Source organism: Pelodiscus sinensis, chromosome 4 (genome assembly GCF_052426305.1).
Source record: "Pelodiscus sinensis isolate ZL-2025 chromosome 4, ASM5242630v1, whole genome shotgun sequence".
NCBI classification, from domain to species: Eukaryota; Metazoa; Chordata; order Testudines; family Trionychidae; genus Pelodiscus; species Pelodiscus sinensis.
In genome coordinates, this window is record NC_143055.1 from 94,690,786 (window position 1) to 94,712,247 (window position 21,462).

Below are 21,462 nucleotides of genomic sequence, written 5' to 3' on the forward strand. Positions count from 1 at the left end.
CCAGGCAGTCTCAGAACCGGTGGGAATAGCACAGAACTGGTGTTGAATAGTGCACAGCCATCCTCCTGTCAGTTCAAAGTTATGCCTTCAACTATTAGGACTCATTGCGGCAGCCACATTCGTGATGCAACACACCAGATTATACATGAGACCACTGCACTTATGGCTAAGGACAGTCTACAAACCACATTTTTTTTAGAGCATAAACAAAACCATCTCCATTCCTATGAAGGTGAAGCAGTTGTTAGGTTGGTGGACAGATGCACTCAATGTGTGCCAAGGAGTTCCTTTCCACCCACAACCACCATCCATAGCTCTCATGACAGATGCATCTCTGATGGGTTCGGGTGCACATACCGGCAAACAAATGATGCAAGGTTGGTGGTCTTCAGAGGAGTCCAAATTACACACAAACGTGCTGAAGCTCACTTCCTACATCTAATTTGCAACAGGACAGTACAAATCTTCATGGACAATCTGACAACTAAGTACTACATAAGCCACCAGGGCAGAGACAGATCTTACCACCTCTTTATGGTGGCAGTCCAGCATGGAAATGGTATATCCCATACAATATACACCTCTGAGTCACCTTCTTACCAGGCAAGAACAATACCATGGCAGATGATCTCAGCAGGAATTTCAACTCGAATCATGAATACGAGATCAATACCAAAATCCTATCTCAAGTATTCAGTTATTGGGGAATTCCCTATGGTGGACTTGTTTGCAACCAGTGCCAGCAAGAAGTATCCACAGTACTGTTCTCGTGCGGGATTGGAATGCACTGTCATGGGGATGCATTCACAGTAACATGGAGCGCGCCACTATCATATGTGTTCCCACCAATCCCACTTCTCCATTGGGTTACTAGAAACAGCCCCCGCAACTGCCTCCCTCCCTCCAGTTTTAGAATATTATCCCTCAAAACCTTTGGGGCTCTCCTTCAGCTCTCTAAAGGTACATCTGGCCATGATAACCACCTTTCAGCTCCCAATAAATTGGTTTTTACCCACTCCATCACTAAATGCTTTTTGAAGTGGATCCAAAATACTTATCTACCCACAAAACCCAGCCCTACCTTGGGACCTCAATCTAGTGCTTGGGGTGCTAACTCGCAAGCCCTTTGAACCCCTAGCTACCTGTTCAATGCTACACCTTTCTGTAAAGGTAGCCGCCTTAGTCACCAGCTCCTTTGTGAGGAGAGTAGGGGAACTGGGTGCTCTTATGGCGGATCTGTCTTTCATGGCATTCCATAAGGACAAAGTCATTTTCTACCTGCACCCCAAATTACTCCCGAAAGTCCTGACACCCTTCTATTCTAACTATCCCATTTGTCATCTTCTCCAAACCCCATGCAGATAGCAGAGAGGCTGCATGTCGCAAACTGGACATTCGTAGAGCAGTCACATTTTATTTAGACAGAATTAGACAGATATGCAAATCACCAAGATTATTTGTATCAACTACTGAAAGATCCAGGGGCGTGCCAATTTCCAAACAGGTTGTCCAGGCTCATAGACTGTATAAGATTGGCTTACCATACCTTGGGCAGAAACCCGCCGATGTAGCTATGTGCTCATTCTACATGAGCAATAGCAACTTCTTCTACAGCATACTTGAACAACATACTTCTGATGGACATTTGTAGAGCTGTCACATGAGCCTCTGCTCCCATGTTTACCAAGCACTATGCACTTGAAACTTACCTGTCTCATAGCGCTCACTTTGGCCAGTCAGTTTTAGCTGCTGTGTATAAAAGCAATCAACCGAAGTTCCCTCCTCTGAGCATGAGTACTGCTTCATAGTCATCTAATGTGGAGCTCCCACAGGGACGCTCCTCGAAGAAGAGGGTTACTCCTCTTGTGCAGTAACTGAGGTTCTTTGAGGTGGTTGTCCCTGTGGGTGCTCCACCACTTAATTTCTGGAGCAGGGAAGGAACAGGAGGGATGGTTGGTTGTGCGTGCGGAGTAGTCTAACAAAGACACTGTTACCTAAATTCTTCAACAAGAGGTGCAGCGTCGCCCCAGACACTTAAGTTGGAGCACCCACAGGACAACCATCTTGAAGAACCTCAGTTATTGCACAAGGTGAGTAACTCTTTTCTCCAGGCTTCTGTTGATTATTGGATACAGTCTTCTGGTTGATTAGGATGATGTCTCTAACCATGCATTGGAAGTTGTGGCTCCAGTTCTCTGGATTTCCCTAAGTCCAATTCATAGTGAAGGATCTGCCCTTTGAAGAAGACAAAAATTGTTCAGTGAGAAGACAGATGACTCAAAACATCGACTAAAGGACTCCACAGCAGTCTTCTGTTCTCTTGGTATCTACATTGCAGGACCCTGGAGCAAACACCACAGATTCGACCACACAAGCAGTGACCAGCCTTCAACCCTTTTATCACCAAAAGTGGAACAAGCAACCCAAGAAGCAACCAAGAATACAGTAGCATAATATCTGTCCTTTCCTCTCTTACCAACCCTAGCCTCACATTAGAAAGCACTTTCAGTGGGATCTTCAGCTGAGCCTACACATGTCCATTCATGTCTGCTGCTGCCTCCTTTTAAAAGGTCATATGTTGTGACACTTATCATGAGTTGTGATACTTGTCATGAGACTTTGCCTTTGTCTGCAGCATTGAACACAGATAGTCTATAGCCGAGTAAACAGTTGGGACAAATCCTGCTATCCCAGAGTCAAAGCTTCCCTCTTCTGGTGGAAGAACAAGGAGGCAGTGTGTGTATGCTCCCCTTTGCCTTTCTGCCTACAGAGCCACTTCTCTAATCCAGTTCAAAATATTATAAAATTACTACTGTTATTGCCTCTGTACAATTTTTAACCTTGCAATTTACTCATTCAAAAATGTTACACATAAGTTTTCCACATTTCTCTGGTAAAAACGGATACAGAAAGCTCACTTTTCTTCTCCACTTGAGAGAGATTGGCACTTGTTCAGTCTAGCAAATTTTTAAGACTATGATGCACATCTGTTGCAATGAGGCTAAAATGAGTTTTAGTTTTAATTTTGTTTTCAACCCTAGACAGAATATACAGTTTGGGAATTCCCTGGCCTGGCACCCTTGGAACCTGAGGGGTCCTGGATCAACGGATGCCAATGCTGCCCTGCTCCGGGGCTCCTTTCCCTAGAGCTCCCAAGGCTGGGGCTCCCATCCTGCTGCCTACTCACTGCCACCAGAGTTCCCCCCCAGGTTCCAGCTGGGACCTCCTGGCTGCTTCCAGCCCCTCTGCTGCTGGGTGTTTCCCAGGGCTCCTCGGAAAAGGCTCCCTCTCCTGAGGTTACCTTGCTGGAGCCTTCCAGCCACTCCAGCCCTGTTGCCACTGGATTACCAGGTTCCTTGGCCTGGGCTCCCCGGCTGCCTGGCCCCGCTGCTACCAGAGGATCCTCGGAGTTTCTCATACTCTGGCTGCCGCTGGCCCCATTGCTGGGGCCAGTCCTGCTCCCAGCGAGAGTTCCTTGGGGTTCCTTGACCCAGGACTGCTTGGCCGCTGCCTGGCCTTGCTTCTGCCTGGGGTTCCTTATCTGGGGCAGGGGCTCCCAGTTTGCCAACTGGCCCCACTCATGGCGGGGTTTGCCTGGCCTGGCCTGGCCTCTGCAGCTGCCACCTGGCCCAGCTGCTCTTGGCACAGCCAGGGCTCCCCAGCCCTACATTCTCCTGGCTAAATCCCACTCTTGGCCTCCCAGACTCTCTGGTCCAGCGCTGTCTGTGGCACTGCCAGACTATAGATGTTGCCGTACCAGAGAGTCTCGGATTTGGGAGGTTCAACCTGTGTATATTTTTTGGTTAGTTCTGAGAAAAGGTAGCTAATTTTCAATAATTAAGTTCTATCTTCTTTCCTTTCTAACCAGGCTGCTTTTGTCCGAGATGTATTGCTGCCAGGAGAATGGGATGTCTGTGTAACATCATATGAAATGCTTATTAAAGAGAAATCTGTGTTCAAAAAATTTAACTGGAGATATCTAGTTATAGATGAAGCCCACAGGATCAAAAATGAAAAATCGAAGGTAATTTAGATTTTACTCCAAGTAGATATTTGCATAGATTACAGTAACATTGCAGTAATAGTCTCAATTGTTGTGGTCTTTTTCAGTTGTCAGAAATTGTGAGGGAGTTCAAAACTACAAATCGGCTGCTGTTAACTGGAACTCCACTTCAGAACAATTTGCATGAACTCTGGGCACTTCTCAACTTCCTTTTGCCAGATGTCTTTAACTCAGCTGATGTAAAGTTTCTTATTTTTCTTTAACAGTTTATTTAATTTTTAATAATTTACTGATTTTGGAGAAATAGAAATAACATTAATAGACTTGGTTAATGATGTAACCATGCCTGGTTGTTGAAAGATATAATTTGCAGATGAATTCAGCCAATATATTCTGTATACTGTAAGTTGTTTTAAACATTGATGACATAGCATGAATATTGAGTGTTTCGGACAGTGTGATTTGATATTAAAGGGTTATGAACTGTGGGTGTATGAGTGACTAACGTTAGTATCAAATCAAATTTTAAAGAATCATTTTGTCATTAAGTCTTCACATCTTAAAATTCAAAGATTTTGATTCTGTAGGAGTAAACGGCCAATTACAAAGCTTGAGTGGCTTATGCTCACATCTGTTGACTTTCTTACTATAGAAGATGTGATTGGTGGCTCCCTTCAACAGAAAAGAGCTACTATATTAAATTTTATTTTGAGTATACGAGGTCTCCCATAATGACTTGGAGAAACATGACATTTATAAATGGAACAAATGAGAAATAGCACTTGGATTCCAAAAGCAACTAACTTGGCTATTTGTTTTCTGTATTTGTCTCTTATTTGAAATTGAACACATTTTCCTCCCTCTTACATCAGCTTCTGTTGTGAAGTCACCCTGTTTCTGTGAACAGGACATGGAAATGAGTATAGTGTCACACAATCAGCATTGTGTAATTTCAGGATGATTACACAGGTTTTGTGCTGCTATAATCATATCTGGTTTAGATACTGATATAGTTAAAGCAGAATTTTTTTTTAGGGGGGATGCCATCATAGCTAGTATAAATGTACTTATATTGGTATAGCAGAATTACTTATATTATGAAAATTAAATTGAATTTATAACACGTTTATAGGGTGAGCTACTTTTTTCTTACTGTAATAGATTAACTTGGTATAGTTAATTTCTGTATATAAAATATTTTTTAATATAGGACTTCGATTCATGGTTTGATACAAATAACTGTCTTGGGGATCAAAAGCTGGTGGAACGTCTCCACATGGTGAGTGTTTTTTTTTTATATATATATATATATATATGTGTCACATTCATAAGAGATGTAAAATCCTGTTAAACTTACCATTTAACTGGTTAACTAATTAAACCCATTAATGGATTAAATGAGTGGCTGGGATTTAGCAGCTTTGCATGCAGTGGAGAGGGAAAGGCTGCTGGCTCCCAGCTGTTGACCTGCTTGTGCTGGGTGGAAACAACAGCGGAGGGAAGGGGGGAGGAGATGGCTGCTGGTAGCCCTGCCTGTCCCACATGGCTAGAGCAGTTTTCCACCCATGGTGTACAGCTCCTGGGTAATGGTTAACTGTTATTCGGTAACCATCACCCTTAATGGATGATGTTTACCAGGTAAATGGTTAGTCAGTTACCTGTTCACAGCCCTAATTCATGTAATGTTGAAGGAGTCAGTATCACTTCATTAACAAGTCTGCTTGTTTCCAGAGACTTTTCTGATGTCTTTGCTCATAGAACATTAGGGAAAATAACCTTATTTAAAAAATTAGGCTATACTTTCCAATTGTTATTTGCAAGTTAATTGCTTTCTGACTTAAGTGATGCAAAGGATGTATATAATTCTGAAATAGGCCTGATTGAATAGCATTGAGTCCAGATCTTAGGTTTTGGAAACAAGTATACAAATTCCAATATAATGTTTGAGGGAATTCAGGACTACAAATTGGCTACTCTTAACTGCATTTCAGAACATTTTGCATGAACTTGGGGCACTTCTCAACTTTCTTTTGCCATATATTTTTGTGTTGCCAGGAATTGTGTGTTCAAATAGCCTTCTCCATCCCCTGTGTTAAAAGAATATTATTAAAGTTGCAGAGTCAAGTACTCATATAGGAAATGCCTGAATTAAGGTTGTCTATACAACCTTATGCATTGTGATAGACTTTAGTTAGAGGATCCCATCTTATTTTTTTCCATGGGATCCCTGCCTCATTCTGTGCATAGGATGGATGGTGCTAAATTAATATCAAAAGCTATTTAGTAGGCTTTCTTGTTATTGTTTAAATAAACGGTCCAGTGTCTTATTTACTGAACACTCTTAAACCCCTGTCCAGAAGACAGAATTAATTTCCTCTGACTATTGTATGGCATTTATCACTATAATATGAGTGCTTCATAAATATTGGTAAATATTTTCACAACATTCCTATGAAATGGGGGCGGATAGCCACATTTTACAGATGGGTATCTAAGGCACAGAGAGAAATCAAGTGTCTGGTAATTCTAGATGCACAGCTCGAGAGCCCCATGATTCTTACATATCAGGTTCTTAGTGTTTCCTATGTTCAAAGCACAGCTCCTATTTTCTTGTGATCCCATTCTCCTCTGTAGGTCAGGCTCTCTGTTCTTAAGTCTCCCATGATGCGCCACAGTCTCTCCCTTGGATGATTATAGCCTATGCAGTCAGGGAGCATCATAATGCAAATGCAGCATGTGATGTGACTAAAGCTGCAAATCTTTTGCAGAAGTCATGGATTCTGTGACTTTCCAGGACCTCCATGACTTCTACTGTGACTGGTGCAGCTGACCCTAGGGTGGCCCAGGGCCAACTACAACAGGTGCTGCTCCAGCAGCCCCAGGCACCTGGTCTGAAGTGCCCCTGGAGCAGAGGCAGAGCCCCAAGCTGCCACTATCCCCACCTTCCCAGCACCTAAGATTTAGTGAGGATATTTTTAGTAAAAGTAAATATTCCTGACTAAATCATAGCCTTAGACAGGATATCTAGCTAGGGAGCTCTGCCTACAGAGGCGAATAGGGACATTAGACAACCAAATTATAGCTTGTATGAGGCACAGTAGGGAAGGGGCATATTTTATTTTTGGTAAGCATACAATTTTGTGTGTACAACCGCCACCTGTGAAACCCTTCATTTAGCTGAATATTCAGTTTTCTTTCAAAACACTTCTGACATTCATCCATTGAGAGTTATAATGGAAGCACATGAAAAACCAAACAGTGAAATTAAAGTGATGAATTCAAATCTTTTTCCAATTACAATCATATATATTGAAAGTATCAGACATTCTAAAATTGGAAGAAAATGCAATAGCTCTATGGTATTCTTACTCATCTTGGCTAACACAAGTAACTCCCACTTAGTGTGAGTGGTGCGGGCTAAAGCAAAATTAGCATTAGTGGGAGGTAATTTCCTAGAGCATTATGGCTTGATGAACATGCTTATTTTTGCAAAATCTCCAGCAGCCATTTTGACTTTGGGTCATCCTCCTATAGCATGATCATCTGTAAATACTTGCCATGTTTTATAACAAAAACAGAGGAGTCATTTTCACCAGAGCAATATTGATATTAGCCATACTCATCTTTTCTTCCATTTCTCCTGTCTCTGTTCAGCATAATCTGATTTCAATATCTGAATTCTTCAGAGGAAGCTTAGGTGCGTTCCTCTGGAAAATAGCTGCCTATATATCAGTAATGGGCAACCTAGGATAGTGAATAGGCTGCATCAGCAGCCCTCCTTCATCTCAGTGGGCCACAAGATTGTAATGTCCAAGACAGTCTCTTGGGATAGCTGACTGCACTTGCATATCTATAACTTGCTGAGCAAACTGAACTGTAGCAGTACTATGACCGGATGCAAATGGGAGCACATGGCTCGCTGTTATATTGTGTGAAATCAGCATGTATCTCATGTCACGTGCCCCTTGCTTTACATGCATGTCACTTTAGTAATACCGGTAGGAAAAATGATGCGTATGGTAACCTGCAGAATCTGAATCCTGCATGTGGGCGCTGATAAACAAAATGTCTCATGGGCCACATATAGAATCTTGATGGACTGAGTATGGCCCACAGGTTGCCCACCACTGCTACATATCAATCATTTTTCCAGAGGGCCCAATAAGAAGTTGGAAATTCTAGGAGAAACAATGAAACATACTGCTCTCCAGTACCAATGGATTAGTTTCCAGAAACATATTCAATTAATTTTCTCTATTGGATGATACCTTTTGCTATCTAGGAAATAACAAATAGTGAAACATTTAATTTCTTGGTTTATTTGAAACTCAGCCTAAACATTAATGTTATTTAGGTGCTCAGGCCATTCCTCCTACGGCGTATTAAAGCTGATGTAGAGAAGAGTTTGCCTCCAAAGAAAGAAGTTAAAATTTATGTGGGTCTAAGCAAAATGCAAAGAGAATGGTAAGTAATTCAGGCACTTATCTGTACTACTGTGAAAGCTGACTAAAAAGTAGTGATTTGAAAAGCTAACTGGTAATCGGTGGGGGCTGAAGCAGTACCCCGCCTTCTGTAGGCAGAGGGCTGCTCTAGCCCTGCAGGGGGTATGCCATGGACAGTGGCTGCTCCAGCATCTGAGCAACCTCTGTCTGTGGGGAGCCTGGACACCGCTGGCAACCCCAGCCCTTCATAAGTTCTACAATAAAAAATGGCCTTCGATAATTAGAAGTATCACTTTCAATATAGGTATACACGAATCTTAATGAAGGATATAGATATATTGAACTCTGCTGGGAAGCTGGACAAAATGAGACTATTGAACATCCTGATGCAACTACGAAAATGTTGCAATCATCCTTACCTCTTTGATGGAGCAGAACCAGGTCCACCTTACACAACAGATATGCATTTGGTTACCAACAGTGGCAAAATGGTTGTATTGGACAAATTGCTACCAAAGTTGAAAGAACAAGGTATGAATCATTTCTTTTCTGATGTGTTTGAATCATTTGTCTGATTCATTTCATTAATAGAATTTACTCTTTAAATGTATTTTCTTTGTAGATCATAGATATGTTGGAGTTGTGGAGGCTAAGGTGGCCTCATAGGTAATGGGATCACAATTCATTAAAGATTTTATATATCAGGATCAGGACTTTGAAATCTGTTCTTTGGTTAAGTGGGGCCACTGAAGCTTTAGTTGGTCCTGAATGTAGTAGCCTGCTCTCTGAGACAGCTGCGAAAAGCACAGTATTGTGGAGTTCTGCTGACTATAGTGGCTCTCTATGGTTCTGTCTAGACTGCAGAGTTATATTGGGGAAAAAAGATACACAAATTGCAAATCTTTTTCTGGGTTGGGAGGAAGGGGGAGGCTTTTCCAAAATTTGACCCGTTTATACAGGGATGCTGAAAGAACACATCTGCTTTTTTGGAAACTGTTCTGGAAAAGTGGACACGTTCCTTGGATGTGGCGGTTTCCCAGAAAAGCTCTGGAGTGTAGACATAGCCTTTAAGATAGATACCAGATTCTATTGAAAACCTTGTTAAACCTTCAAGGCCCTCTCGGAATTACTCCATGATACTTTGAAGCATATCAGCATCCCTTAAGTACAGCATTTCTTAAGACATCTGAAACTCAACTTAAGGGGAAGCTTGTGAAAGTGGGGAAACTGTGTTTTCTTGGCAATAAGGTTTAGGTTCTGGAATTACTACTACGATGGATCAGATTCACCACAAATATTACTACTGCCTTTAGAATAAAGCATAAAACTTACTAATTCAGTTAGTGTTTGTGTAGACAGACCTAAGCACAGCAAAGAAGGAGACAGTAGTAGAAAACTTTGGAGCAAGGGAACACTTAAAAAAAAAAAAAAGCTGCCATGGACAGTAAGAAGTTAACCCAGCGTTTGTCTATTGGCCTTTGTTTTTGTTTTATCCCTTGGGAGACTCTCAGATACTATAATGATAGGTGTCATTAAAAGACTGTAGATACAAGTTAACAAATCAAAATAATAGTGTTGGCCATTTTTTTTTTCTTCTGAGGCTTGATACTACAGTAAAACTCCATTGGTCCAGCATCCAATGCTCCGGCACTTCTGATGGTCCAGCACCATCGGGAACCCAAAAGTGCTCGGGGCAGCCGGACAATTGGAGCTGCTCTGCACCTGGTTTCCCTGATTCAGACGCTGCTGAAACTGACCAGCAGCTGAATCGGGGAAGCTGGGGATGGAGCAGCTGGGGTGTTCCTGGGTTGGTCCTGTAGCGCTGCCCCTCGGGGCTGTGGGACCAACCCGGCAGCACCCCAGCTGCTCTTGGGGATGCCTGGGGCAGAGCAGCTAGAGTACTGCGGGGTTGGTCCCACAGCGCCGAGGGGCGGTGCTGTGGGACCAACCTGGCAGCACTCCAGCTGCTCTGTCCCAGGCGCCCTGATTCAGCTGCTGCTGAAACTGACCAGCAGCTGATTCCGGGAAGCCCAGGGCAGAGCAGCTCTGACCAGTGGCTGATTCCAGGAAGCCCGGGGCAAAGCTGCTCTGCCCCAGGCTTCCTGGAGTCAGCCACTGGTCAGTTTCAGCAGCGGCTGACTCAGGGACACCTGGGGCAGAGCAACTCGGGTGCTGCTGGGTTGGTCCCGCAGCGCTGAGGGGAAGCGCTATGGGACCAACCTGGCAGCACCCCAGCTGCTCTGTTGCAGGCATCCCCGATTCAGCTGCTGCTGAAACTGACCAGCAGCTGATTCCGGGAAGCCGCTGCAACTGACCAGCAGCGGCTCAATTGGGGACGCCTGGGGAAGAGCCAGACTATCGGAAGGGGGGGGGGGCTATGAGGGGTCTGAGGTAGCATTCCCCCCACCCCATCCCACCCCACCCCAGATCCCTCATATCGGAAGGGGGGGCTATGAGGGGTCTGAGGTGGCATTCCCCCCTCACCCCACCCCAGATCCCTCATAACTCCCCCTTCTGATAGTCCGGCATATCTGATAATCTGGCACCTCCTGGGTCCTAAAGGTGCCGGATTATTGGAAGTTTACTGTATATGCTGTTAGTCTCACCTATCATGTGGCAATTGCCTTTAAGTCCTCCAAAAAATTGTCTGAATTAATTAAAAATGGATTGCAATGCACAAACCCTTATCCATTGTAAAGGATAAGTGTCATGACTGATTGTAAGAAATAATTGTGGCAGTTTTGTGGCTATTTATGAACATCATAAACAGACCAGTAAATTTCAGTTCTATTGTGTTGCAGTAGGATGCATTCTTGAATGCTGATCTTGATAAGTTTGATTCATTTTAAAAAATTATTTAAATCATCATTCTTTTAAAATACTGTGATATACACTAGACTGATCAATTGCTCTTCAGATTTTTATTTTCTAGTGTTTGTGTGAAGGCATTGGGGAAATGGCTTGATTCTGCTACTTTTAATGAAAAGATGGATGGATAGTGGTTTTTATAATCTTATTTAGTGCTTATCTGTGTATTGGCAGTTTTTGTACTTGTATACAACTTCCAGTAAAGTATCAATATAATTTTCACACTAAGAAGGTAGAATTTTTAAAGAATATTGAAATGTCTGTGATGCTATGGGTAAAATATTGAATAGCAATATCTGACTATTGTAAGTCAGCATTATATATGTCTCTGTGTTCACTTAAAGGTTCCATGTTAAGAGGTTTTAGAACCTTAAATGGCACTTTTAATACCTTATCTTAATTTTAATTAGATTACTTTAAAAAAAATCACATTGCTAGTAATTTTTCTCTGGTATAATTTTATGGGTAGGTTCTTAAATGCTGAAAGAAGTATATTATAACTAGGGATGTTAAATTTAATCAATTAATTAGTTGATGGATTTTCCATCAACTAGTCAATAAGCAGGGGAGTCGTAGTGGGGTTAGCTTTCAGCCCTGGCACCAGCCTTAAATGTATAAAAAGGCTGGAATGCTGTGGGGGGGACCCAGAGTGAGCCGGGAATTAGCTGTCTTGGCTCATGCTGGGTACCCCCCTGCTTAACTTCTGATTTTTAAATGTCACGGCAGCTTCTTAATACTTTAAAAAGCACTACACCTGGTCCCCACTACCCCCTGCCACCTGCGCAGATGGTGCTGGGGGGAACTGGCTCCTGCTCCCCTTCCCTTGTTGCCTCTTACTAGTCGAAGGACTAGTCAACTTGTCGCTTAAATCCCTAATTATGACTAGATGTCCACATGGCTTAATTACCAGTCATAATCTTGCTCTGCAACAGGCGTCAGCAACCTTTCCAAGTGGTATGCCAAGATTTAACCCTCCTGGGGAGGGGAGGGCCGTTCTCCACTGCACATCCATGGACCACCTTAGTCAATACAAACCTTTCCGCAGACTACCAATTGCTAATGGAAAAATCACTGTTAATTACATAATTATGCTCAAACCATTTTGTTAGTGCTGCAGCTGGGGAGAGTGGTTTAATTTAAATTATTAAACAGAGTAAGCATTTTAACTTTCTCATCTTAGTTTATCAAATTTCATTTTAAATAAAGTAAATTATAATGTTCAGTACAAAAGGTTTCAATAGTTTCTTATTTGTGGCAGCGTTGGGGGAATTTTTTTTTGGTTGGGGGGATCACTGATTGACAGAAAAATCAGTTGGAGACCACATAGTGAGAAGCAAAAAACCTCTTTCCCAAACCCCCAATCCTCACCGATGTGGCTCCCAACTGAGACCCCTCACTCTTCCAGCACTCGAGCTCTACGGGATGAGGAGAAGGGACAAGAGAACTGAAGTTCAGGGCTTCCTAAAGGCCAGATTTACTCTTCTGGGGTTCCAGAGTTAGTGCATTTTGTGGACCTCTCCTTAAGTTCTAGACTGGGAACAAAAATGAGGGTTTCAGTGTGCAGGTCAGGCCTTCTAATGAGTGGGATAGGGATGCAGGATCTGGGCGGTAGGTGGGGTGTGCAGGACTGGATGAGAAGGGCAAGGTCTGGAAGGGAGTTTGGCAGCAGAGGTGAGAGTACCAGCAGGGATATGAGAAGGAGTTTGGGGGCAGGAAGGGGTTGGGGAAGTAATGCAGAAAAAGTGAGAGGTAAGAATGCAGCTAAATAGCTAGTTGGGGAGGAAGGCAAAGAAGTGGGGAGCAAAGGAAAGTGCAGCTTCTGCAAAGTATAATTGTATCCTTGCTTATATCTTCCCTCTGCTCCAGCCTTGCTTCCCCCAGCCAAATCCTCTGCATCGCCTCATGCCCCTCAGTGCAATCTCTGCCCCTTCCTGTTCTGCCCCTCCATCCTCCTTCATCCCCCACATCCCTGTGCCCCCAGTGCACTCACCAGCGCCACTGGGACTTGCTGCCCCCGGGAGCAGTGCTAGGGCAGGGAGAGGCAGGGCGGGGGTGACGCATAGTCTCTTCCCTGCCTGGCCTGGCCGATGGCCTGCAGGCTGTGGCGGGCAGAGCCTGGGCTGCCCAGGCGGGCACAGCAGGGTGCTGGGGAAGGAGCTACCTGCCCCTGCACATAGCACATTGCACTGCTCCCTGTGGACTGTGTGTGACCTTCTGCCCAGTGGAGTAGGCCCAGTCCCGCCCCTCTCAAAGCAGGAAGGAGAGCCTGTAGCATGGGGGGGCATCCCCAGGGATGCACAGGTGCCTCTCCCACCCCTCCACCCCAGCAGGAAGCCGGAGTTGTTGCTCCAGCCTGCAGCTGCGCTGCTGAGACTGGAGTCACAGCATGAGCTCCCTGCTGCGAGGGGGAGTGGTGGGGCGGGGCTGAATTCCTTCATGCCAGTGGAAATTGGCTTGCATGCTGCTTGCGGCACACATGCCGGGGGTTGCTGACCCCTACAATCTTATGTTTAAGTAGAAGAAAGCAAACCAAAACAGCTATAGTATTTATATATAATTCTTAGTAATTTAACAATTTTACTTCTAACAGGCTCACGAGTACTAATCTTTAGTCAGATGACCAGAGTACTAGACATCTTAGAAGACTACTGCATGTGGCGAAATTATGAATATTGTAGATTGGATGGACAAACACCTCATGATGAGAGACAAGTGAGTGTTTAAAAAAAATTACAAATAAAATTCTGTATTCAAAATGTACACTTACTTTGACAATTTCTTATTTATACAGGCTTCTATTAATGCATATAACGAACCGGGCAGCTCCAAGTTTGTGTTTATGTTGAGCACACGGGCTGGTGGTCTTGGAATCAATCTGGCTACTGCTGATGTCGTAATTCTTTATGATTCAGACTGGAATCCACAAGTAGATCTGCAAGCTATGGTAAGAAATTCAGACAAATAACATTGTATTTATTTAAACTCTGTTTTTTAAGAAAACTGACATACAAATGTGTGTGTATATAGCATTTTCTGTGTCCTGGATTAGGTTCTATATACACTTTTTGTTCACTTTAATTCAGTAGTGCTGTCATCTTAAAAGAGTAGTTGATGTTTAAAAGGGGCGGGAGCGGAGCAGCATTGGCAGCAGCAGCGGCGGTGGCTGGGGGCGGGCTCTGCTTTTTGTCTCGGGGCTGTTGGTACGCGCGCGCTGCCCCCTCCTCAACGGATTCTGGATGCAGTGTGCTCGTGAGGGGCCGCTTCCTCCCCCTTCCTCTTCCTCCCAAGGGGTGCCCGGACATTCCCAAGGCCCCGGTGTTCCTGCCTCTCCTTCGCCCAGTGGTGGCCATCCCGCCCTCCCCTTCCCGCCTGAGCTGGGCTCGCTCCATGGGGGGGCAACTCCCTCCCTTCTCTCCCCTCCCCCCCGACCGCAAAGTTTTGGGAGGGGAAAGCTGGTTTGGGCCCGCTCCTAAAAGCATCCTCCCCCTTCCTCTACTTCCCTCCTCCCCCAGGCTGCCCGGGTGTGCCCAAGGACCTGGTGCTCCTGCCTCTCCTCAGCCTGGCGGCAGCTCCTCCCGTCACTGCCACCCCCCTTTCCTACCCTCCTGCCTTGGGCCGGACTCCCCACCTGTTCTGGCCAGGAGCCGGGCTCGCTCCACAGGGGGACTTCCCCCTCCCTTCTCCACCTCCCACTCCAGCATGCAAAGTTTTGGAAGAGGGGGAGCGGGTCCGGGATCACTCCTAAAAGCAGAGCCGCTAATGTGGCAAGGATGGCCTGGATCGGGCCCAGCATACCTGAGGGACGGGTGAGCCTGCAGCATGGGCATGAGCTGCCCCAGGCGTGGGGTGTGGAGGTAAGGTTGCCGAGCCCGTGCTGCGTGCCAGGCTGAGGGGAGCCCCCGCAGACCTGCCAACCAGAGCTCCTGCCCAGTCCTGGAAAAAGGGAAAGCAAGGCCATTGTGGTAAGAAGTGTCCTTGGAGCCCCTTGCTGTCACGTGACAGGCAGCACCGTTGGATAAAATGGAAGATCGGTTAAGTGAAGTTTGGATAACTGAGACTTTATTATCTTCTGAGTTGAATCAACTTTTCTGTTACCAATTTACATTAAAAGTGTGCACATGCTTAATCCTTATATGCAATAATGTCTTTGATCTTATGGAGAGAACAATAATTTGTCCTAGACATTGCAAAGCAATAAAGCTAATATTTAAAAAGCTTTCATATTGAAGGCATAAATTATAAAACGTATATGCACAAGTGAGTCTGTGTGCACAATATGTTGCAAATCTGAACATTTCAGCCAGGCTGAAGATGTTTTCAGATATGCTTAATAAAGGCTGTTCAAAAGAATGACACGAGGGCATAACAAAAACAAAGGGATGGAAGTTACAGCAAGACAAATTCCAGGTGGAAATGAGGCCCAACTTTTTAACAGTGAAAGGATAATTTATCTTTTGATCAAACTGTAAGGGGGGGGAGGGGGAGGGATGTAGTCTCCATCTGTCTTGAAATAAGACTTGAAAGCAAAGCCTCTCTAGAAGATGTTTTAGTCTAACACATTATTAAACTCAGTATATCAATAAGCGAACGAAAGGCTGTTTATATGTAAGAGGTCAGACTAGATCATCTAATGGTCTCTTAGCAAATGTGAAATATCTGTTAAATATGTGCATGTCTTATAGACAGAAATCTGCAGCTACGTGTACTATTGCATGCTTCTCTCCTCAGTGCAAAAGATTTCATTAATTAAGCTTTATTGTGCCATAAAAACTGTTTTTGAGTGGCTATGTCAACTGAGTTTAATGAAAGGATTTTAATATGAAAATTGGGTATTTTATTTCTACAAACTAGTATGGTGATAAAAGAGAACTACCCTCTTAAAAGGATTTAAAATCCAAGCAGTAATTGTATGTATTTATATTTTAGTACAAGCACATGCAATGCTAAATACATGTCATAATTTTCTGCATAGGATCGAGCACACAGAATTGGCCAGACAAAGACTGTTAGAGTGTTCAGATTTATCACGGACAACACAGTGGAGGAAAGAATAGTGGAAAGAGCAGAAATGAAACTTCGTTTGGATTCCATAGTCATTCAACAAGGTAAGTATATTGAAATAGCTTTTCTTCCTCTGTACTATGCTATTTCTCTTTTGCATGAACAATCAGGATGAAGTTTTGGTCCCATTGAAGTTAATTTTGAGTTTTGCTATTGTCTTCACCAGGACCATGAGTTAATATTTTGTTCTTTGTTTTTAAGTGTAGCAATTTTTCATCATAACACTTGTCACTATGGGATGTAAAATCTCTTTTCAAAATGTTTAGTGGTTAAACTATATGTTTGTTGATAGGTTAACTGACTGCTGCAGCACACTGTAGTCAGGGGAGTGCGGCAGCCAGGCAAGGTGCTGGTTAACCAGTTACTGGTAAGCATCACCTGGTAATGTTTATCAGGTGATGCTTACTGGGTAACCTGTTAACCATTTACACCTGTACTTATTACTGCATTATGGAATGACTAGGGCATTCCAGATGGCCAAGAATGAGGTATACTTGAATAAAAATGTAAACAAGTGAAAGTTTAAAAAGCTGTGTTTAGTAAGAGTCACTCTACTGTGTCTAATTGTAGAGTAATAGAATAAAAAGGTAAGGATGATGTAATTCCATACATTAGTCCAACTTCTTGATTAGTCTAACTTGAAATCAATTATTTTAAAAAGCACATAGCTATTGCTGCCATGTTCGCAGGGAAGTGTGGTCTTGAAATTTTGAAAATGCTGACCAGGAATGACAGGCTACAAGCAAGACCTAAAATTACTGAATCTATTCTTTGATGGACACTCTCAATTTGTACTTCTGAGCAATAATCAGTTCTTGCTTAACTATCTAGATTTGTTAGAACAAATATTTTAAATGTTGAAAATAGTTTTTGTGACTGACATGTAAATGGCCTTTGACAAACACACTAAACAAGGAGGGAACAGAATTGTTTCATTCCTGATACAACCAAGTGATTTGCCTAAAGACATGTTTTGTCCCAAAAGCAATTTAAACTCTGTAATTAAGGTGTATTGTCCTCTAATGTGTGTTTTCTTTAGGAAGACTGGTGGATCAAAATCTGAATAAAATAGGGAAAGATGAAATGCTGCAGATGATTCGACATGGAGCTACGCATGTGTTTGCTTCCAAGGAGAGTGAGATTACTGATGAAGATATTGATGGTATTTTGGAAAGAGGTGCAAAGAAGGTGAGGTGAAAATTAAATCTGAGAGATGTTCCCATTATGGAGAATTTGAACATTACAAATGGAATTAAACATTTTCAGATTGAAATTTGCATAGAATATCAGGAATGTGTTTTTTTTACATTATAATCTGTGCCAGTAAGTCATTTATTGATTTTTTTTTTTTAATTTGAATCTGAGAATATGCACTTATGAATAAGGAGGAGCTTTTTTGAAAAGTATTGCTGATTGATCAATTTTTTCCAGACTGCAGAAATGAATGAGAAACTCTCAAAGATGGGTGAAAGTTCACTCAGAAATTTTACAATGGATACAGAGTCCAGTGTATACAACTTTGAAGGGGAAGATTATAGAGAGAAACAAAAGGTAATTTGTTTTGGGAAGAATTCACTGTTGGCAGTTCCACATTTACTGTTGGCAGTTCCACATTTACTGCATGTTATTGGAGTAGTGAACATGTGATGCACAATATGAAGATTCCTTCTATATTAAATTTGTGGAAGGCTATTATTGTTCCATGTATTATTCTAATTTTGTGTAAAATTGTACTTTGTATAAAATATTGTATAGAACTTGAGAGCTCTTTATTTTTTTAATAATATAGATGGCATTCACAGAGTGGATTGAACCACCCAAACGAGAACGAAAAGCCAACTATGCTGTTGATGCTTACTTCAGGGAAGCTCTTCGTGTCAGTGAACCAAAAGCACCGAAAGTGAGTTGACATATTAAACTATCAAATGATTGAAATGTACAGAACACAAACTTGACTTAGCTTGCTTCCAACTATAAATCAATTTGTACACTTTTCCAAACTTCCATCGGTGGAAAATGTTTGTAAAATAAATGAGTGGTGTATATAAAGGCACTTTAAATATGCAAATTTGAGTGTTCAAAGGACTATCAACAGAAGACTCATGGAGGGAAAGGAAGATCTCATTCTCCTTTTTTGTGAGGTGCTAGTAAATTATTTTAAATAAAGGCTTTCTCCTAAGTTAACTTTCTCATGCAATTCTTCAGCCTTCTCCTGGTCCTACTTAAAATGTTTTATTGGTCACATGGTTTCTAACTTCTTTAACAAAAAACAAAACCACACTTGATATGCAGTGTTATCCCCTCCATAATATGAACAGTAGCTTTCCTCCTGTAGTATTCTGAAGTGGTGTTTTGTTGCGTCTGCCAAGGCAGACTATTTAAAAACCCTGGCACAAATCCCAAGTTTATTACAGATTAATTTAGATTTCACTCACCACCTTCAAAGTCTTCAGGCACCTTAATAGTGCAGTCATAGACAGTCCTATTGGGTACTCAAGTCTTTCATGCTACACAGGTGAGTGTATCTCTGTGATATATGGCCTCTTACACCAAAAATCAAAGCAATATTTAAATTACTGCTAATCTCAAAGGACCAGTCACTTACCCCAAGTCGATTACCATTTTAGGTCTCATATCAAAGACTGCACTCTAGCTAATCCTATAATAACTACATGAAAACTTGTTAAATAAAAAAAAGAAATCAGAATTATTTATAAGATTTAAAATAAGTAAACATAGACAAGTGTGATTTAATCTTACTTTTCCAAAGGTAATAGAAGCTTCTGTAATCAGCAAGCTCCGCTCTTTAGGGTTATATTAGATTAGACAGGTATCCCTACGTAAAAGAATCAATGGACACAAATCTGATATTAGGAATGGCAACATACAAAAACCTGTAGGGGAATACTTCAATCTTCCTGGACACACAATTGCAGATCTAAAGGTAGCCATCCTGCAGCAAAAAAACTTCAGGACCAGACTTCAAAGAGAAACTGCTGAGCTACAGTTCATCTTCACGTTTGACACAATCAACTCTGGATTAAACAAAGACTGTGAATGGCTTGCTAACTACAAAAGCAGCTTCTGCTCTCTTGGAATTCACACCTCCAGATCAGCTGCTAGAAGTGGGCCTCATCCTCCTTGATTGGATCCACCTCCTCATCTCCAGCCTGATCCTGGCCTGCATATTTATACCTGTCTCTGGAAATTTCCACTACATGCATCTGAGGAAGTGGGTCTTTGCCCATGAAAGCTTATGCTCCTACACTTCAGTTACTCTATAAGGTGCCACAGGACTCCTCGTCGCTTTTTTAGATTAGACAGTGCCCCTTCCTGTCTCGTATCCTGTCTTCTGGGAATGGCCAGGTGCTTCAGTGGGAATGAATAGAACGGGGGGATGGAGTGATCCAGCCTCTGTTGTCCACTCGCAGCTTCTGGCAGTTAAAGGCAAGTCACACCCGAGCATGAAATTGCATCTTTGACCATCTTAGTTAACAGCTATTGATGGACATATCCTCCATGATTTTACCTAATTCTTTTTTTGAAACTCATTATAGTTTTGGCCTTGGCTTTGTCCTCTGGCAACAAGTACCACAGGGTGACACTGCATTGTGTGAAGACTTCCTTGTGTGTGTGTGTGGCGTGTTTTTTTTAAACCTGATTCCTATTAACAAAAAATCCCCAAGGGACACCTAATGAAATTATGCAAAGGGATAAATAACACTTCATTAGCTCCAAACCATTTGTGACTTAAATCTAGATTGATGTTTCCAGTTGTAAGATCCAACTGTAGCCTGCCTAGTATTAATGGGTCTCCTCTTTCAAGTGGAACCTAACAATTTTTGTAGAAGAGCAACTTTTCACACTAATGTCCCTTTTCTGCATTTTGATTTATGGTCACAGAGACACAGGATACTACTACTCAAACACTACGCTGCAATATGGAACACCGATACGACAAATAAGATTAGTGCATGCAGCAAGTTACAGAAATTCAATAGAGTTGAAATACTAAATGCTTTCTTATAATTCTAATACCTATTTTATCAATATTAACACAATTCAGACAGATGGATTCCAGCTATGTATCTTAGTGTCCAGACATGAAGACCTTGGCATCAGCTGGCACCTGTTTTGCCTGTGTCAGTTTCCATTGTGAATTCTTAAAGATTATTATGCATGTTCTTATGCAACCAAAGCTCTAACTTTTGATGGACTAAAATTTTTACCTGTTTTTAATTATAAGCAAAAGATGATAAATTTAAAAGTGAAACAAATGTAAAATGCATCTTTTTTATGTTTTTAGGCTCCGCGACCTCCGAAACAGCCTAATGTTCAAGATTTCCAGTTTTTTCCTCCACGTTTGTTTGAACTATTAGAAAAAGAGATTCTGTATTACAGAAAAACTATTGGGTACAAGGTATTAAAATTGCTTCTACAGTGTTTATCTTCTCTTCTGTCTTGAAAAGATTTAATTACTTCAATGAAAAATGATGTTGACACTGTGTGTGCTGATTTATCATGCAGATAATTCAAATTGAGCACTGTTATTTTGTATGCTAAAAATAATCAGGTCTTATTTGGAGAGTTCTGCTTAACTTCTGTGAAACTGAAATGTAAAAGCTGATAAAATTTCACATTCTAAAATGTCTCAGGTACCTCGTAATCCAGACTTGCCAAATGCAGCCCAAGCACAAAAGGAAGAACAGCTTAAAATTGATGAAGCTGATCCCCTTAACGATGAAGAATTAGAAGAAAAGGAGAAATTACTAACACAGGTATTGTCAGTCTCTTAAAATAACCTCCAGGTGTACCTAACTTCATTTGCTTTATCTTTGCAGAGTGATAGAGGGGGAAAGCCTGTTGACTCTGTGGAATAGACCACTGGTTCTTAAACTCATCGTGAATCTAGTTTTGGAATCTTTCTCTGCCATTTCCATCAGATTATCTATTGAAATGAGGCTTGGAGTAATTTAGCTCATTAGAGCTCCCCATGCTGGACACTCACCATACTACTATGTTTGGATTCAAACACTAAGTCATGTGGGCATCTAAGCCTACCAATCTGAAAAGCATTGGAGGGAGGAG

General features: G+C 42.3%; 1 protein-coding gene across 2 annotated transcripts in view; it reads left to right on the forward strand.

Moving 5' to 3' along the window:
- The window catches only part of SMARCA5 (SNF2 related chromatin remodeling ATPase 5), a 43,227-nt gene that overhangs the window by 12,988 nt on the left and 8,777 nt on the right, over positions 1 to 21,462 (forward strand). For both annotated transcript variants that reach the window (XM_075929891.2, XM_075929892.2), the window contains exons 7-19: positions 3,869 to 4,024; positions 4,111 to 4,242; positions 5,214 to 5,282; positions 8,358 to 8,467; positions 8,750 to 8,976; positions 13,904 to 14,025; positions 14,105 to 14,257; positions 16,286 to 16,418; positions 17,414 to 17,562; positions 17,806 to 17,925; positions 18,164 to 18,274; positions 20,681 to 20,794; positions 21,030 to 21,152. In XM_075929891.2, the coding sequence (XP_075786006.1) occupies positions 3,869 to 4,024; positions 4,111 to 4,242; positions 5,214 to 5,282; positions 8,358 to 8,467; positions 8,750 to 8,976; positions 13,904 to 14,025; positions 14,105 to 14,257; positions 16,286 to 16,418; positions 17,414 to 17,562; positions 17,806 to 17,925; positions 18,164 to 18,274; positions 20,681 to 20,794; positions 21,030 to 21,152 (1,719 nt within the window). The remainder of the gene's footprint in view (positions 1 to 3,868; positions 4,025 to 4,110; positions 4,243 to 5,213; positions 5,283 to 8,357; positions 8,468 to 8,749; positions 8,977 to 13,903; positions 14,026 to 14,104; positions 14,258 to 16,285; positions 16,419 to 17,413; positions 17,563 to 17,805; positions 17,926 to 18,163; positions 18,275 to 20,680; positions 20,795 to 21,029; positions 21,153 to 21,462) is intronic.